The 1799-nt window shown below is 34.6% G+C and overlaps 1 protein-coding gene across 1 annotated transcript; it reads left to right on the plus strand.

Moving 5' to 3' along the window:
- The first annotated feature begins 429 nt into the window (after nt 1-429).
- Nucleotides 430-1212, plus strand: LOC149880746 (uncharacterized). Its single transcript, XM_090067874.1, has one exon. It carries the CDS (start codon nt 430-432, stop codon nt 1210-1212), a length of 783 nt encoding a protein of 260 aa, XP_089924000.1.
- The last annotated feature ends 587 nt before the right edge of the window (nt 1213-1799 follow it).

Raw genomic sequence — 1799 nt, forward strand, 5'->3', positions numbered from 1 at the left:
AATATTTTTTGATCATGTTGTAGAGGATTTTTTTCTGAATAAGATGATATCAAATTTTAATTTAAAAAAAAAAGTTTTTTTGATAAATTGTTAAGCTTTCGAATGCATGATGATATTTTTTTCCTTTTTATTGAAAATGGACAAAAAACTCTCGGAAATTAAATTTGATACTAGTGAACTTAATAAGTTTACTGGTAGAAATTTTTACGCTGTTCAAGATTCTTTTTTCAAAATTAAGTTTGCTATTCAGGGAAAAAGGTTATGAGAAAAAAACGAAAACGGAGACATGTGGGGTTGAATGAAATACGCTAATTGCTCACTTGTTAAATGCGGCTTTTATTAGTTAAATCTCAAGTGACCAATTAATGTCTATGAATTTTTTGTATAAATTTTAAATCAATTCGTGTTAAATCTATTCTAATAAAAAATATGCCTCGAAACAAGTTGCTCTTAAAGAGAAAAGCAAAACCATACACCGAAGAGCAAGTTGCGCTTGCAGTGGCTAAAGTACAAAGCGGTGAATTTTCACTTAACAAAACTGCTCAATCATTCAGCATACCAGTAGGAACTCTTCACAGGCGTGTCCACGGCATAAGTGAAACAATTGGGAATGGTTCAAACACGAGATTGTCGCAACAACTTGAATCAACTTTGGTAGATATCCTAATCAAATTATCCGATTGGGGCTTTGGTAGAACTTACAATGACGTCGTCACACTTGTTACCGACTATTTGCAACACCAAGGTCAATCTCATTTGTTTCCTAATGGTACACCAGGGAGAGATTGGTATAAGCTTTTTATAAACCGGTGGAGTCATAAGTTAAGCATCAGGGCCATGGGCAATATTTCATCCTTAAGAGCCGCTTCTTGCACACAAGAAATAGTTGCAAAGTATTTCAACACACTGCAAAAAGAATTCAACGAAGCAGGAATCAATGAAAGTACTTCATGTCATTTGTGGAATTTTGATGAAATTGGATTTTCTGGTGATCAAGGCAAGCAACATATAGTTTGCCGGCGTGGTGCAAAACGACCATTGAAATTGGTTGGCAACAAAGAAAAAATCCATTACACAGTTAGAAATTGCATCAATGCTGCTGGTAATCGTCTTGCTCCATATATTATTTTTAAATCAAAAAAACGCCTGTACAGAAATTGGTGCTTAAGTGGTCCAGACGATACCGTTTATGCCATATATCCATCCGGATAGATGGAAGATAAGCAATTTATGAATTGGCTCACTGGCGTGTATGTTCCTGCCATTAAAAAAATTCCAGGTAATTAGTGTAATCTTTACTTTAATCAATTTATTACTTAATTAAATAAATCTAATTATAGTTATCCAATTATAGGCATTCATATTTTAGTCGTAGATGGACATATGAAACATGCAACCTATCGGGTCGTACTTATTTGTATCAAAAACAATATCTTGTTAATTTGTTTGCCAGCTCATTCGTCACACATTCTGCAGCCACTAGATATCGGTGTTTATTGTCATGTCAAAAGAGTTTGGCGCAAATTACTTCAACAGTTTTATGCAGAGACAAAGTTCAGTAACTTATCAAAAGAATGTTTTAGCCAACTGCAAGCAAAACTTTTTAGCTCTGGCGAAGTTTTTACTCGCACCCAAATAGTTAGTGGATTTCAGAATACTGGCTTGTTTCCACTCGACATCAGTAAAATTGATCAGTCAAAATTGCAAATTGCTAATACGTTTGAAACACCGTCATCTCAACCTGAGCCTTCATCATCTCAACCACCAGAATCTATGAAAGTACCACAACCACTACTAGC

The sequence above is a fragment of the Hydra viridissima genome, unplaced genomic scaffold (genome assembly GCF_058129835.1).
Source record: "Hydra viridissima isolate aposymbiotic clone 2 unplaced genomic scaffold, HvirCarnegie_v1 scaffold_12, whole genome shotgun sequence".
Lineage (NCBI taxonomy): Eukaryota > Metazoa > Cnidaria > Hydrozoa > Anthoathecata > Hydridae > Hydra > Hydra viridissima.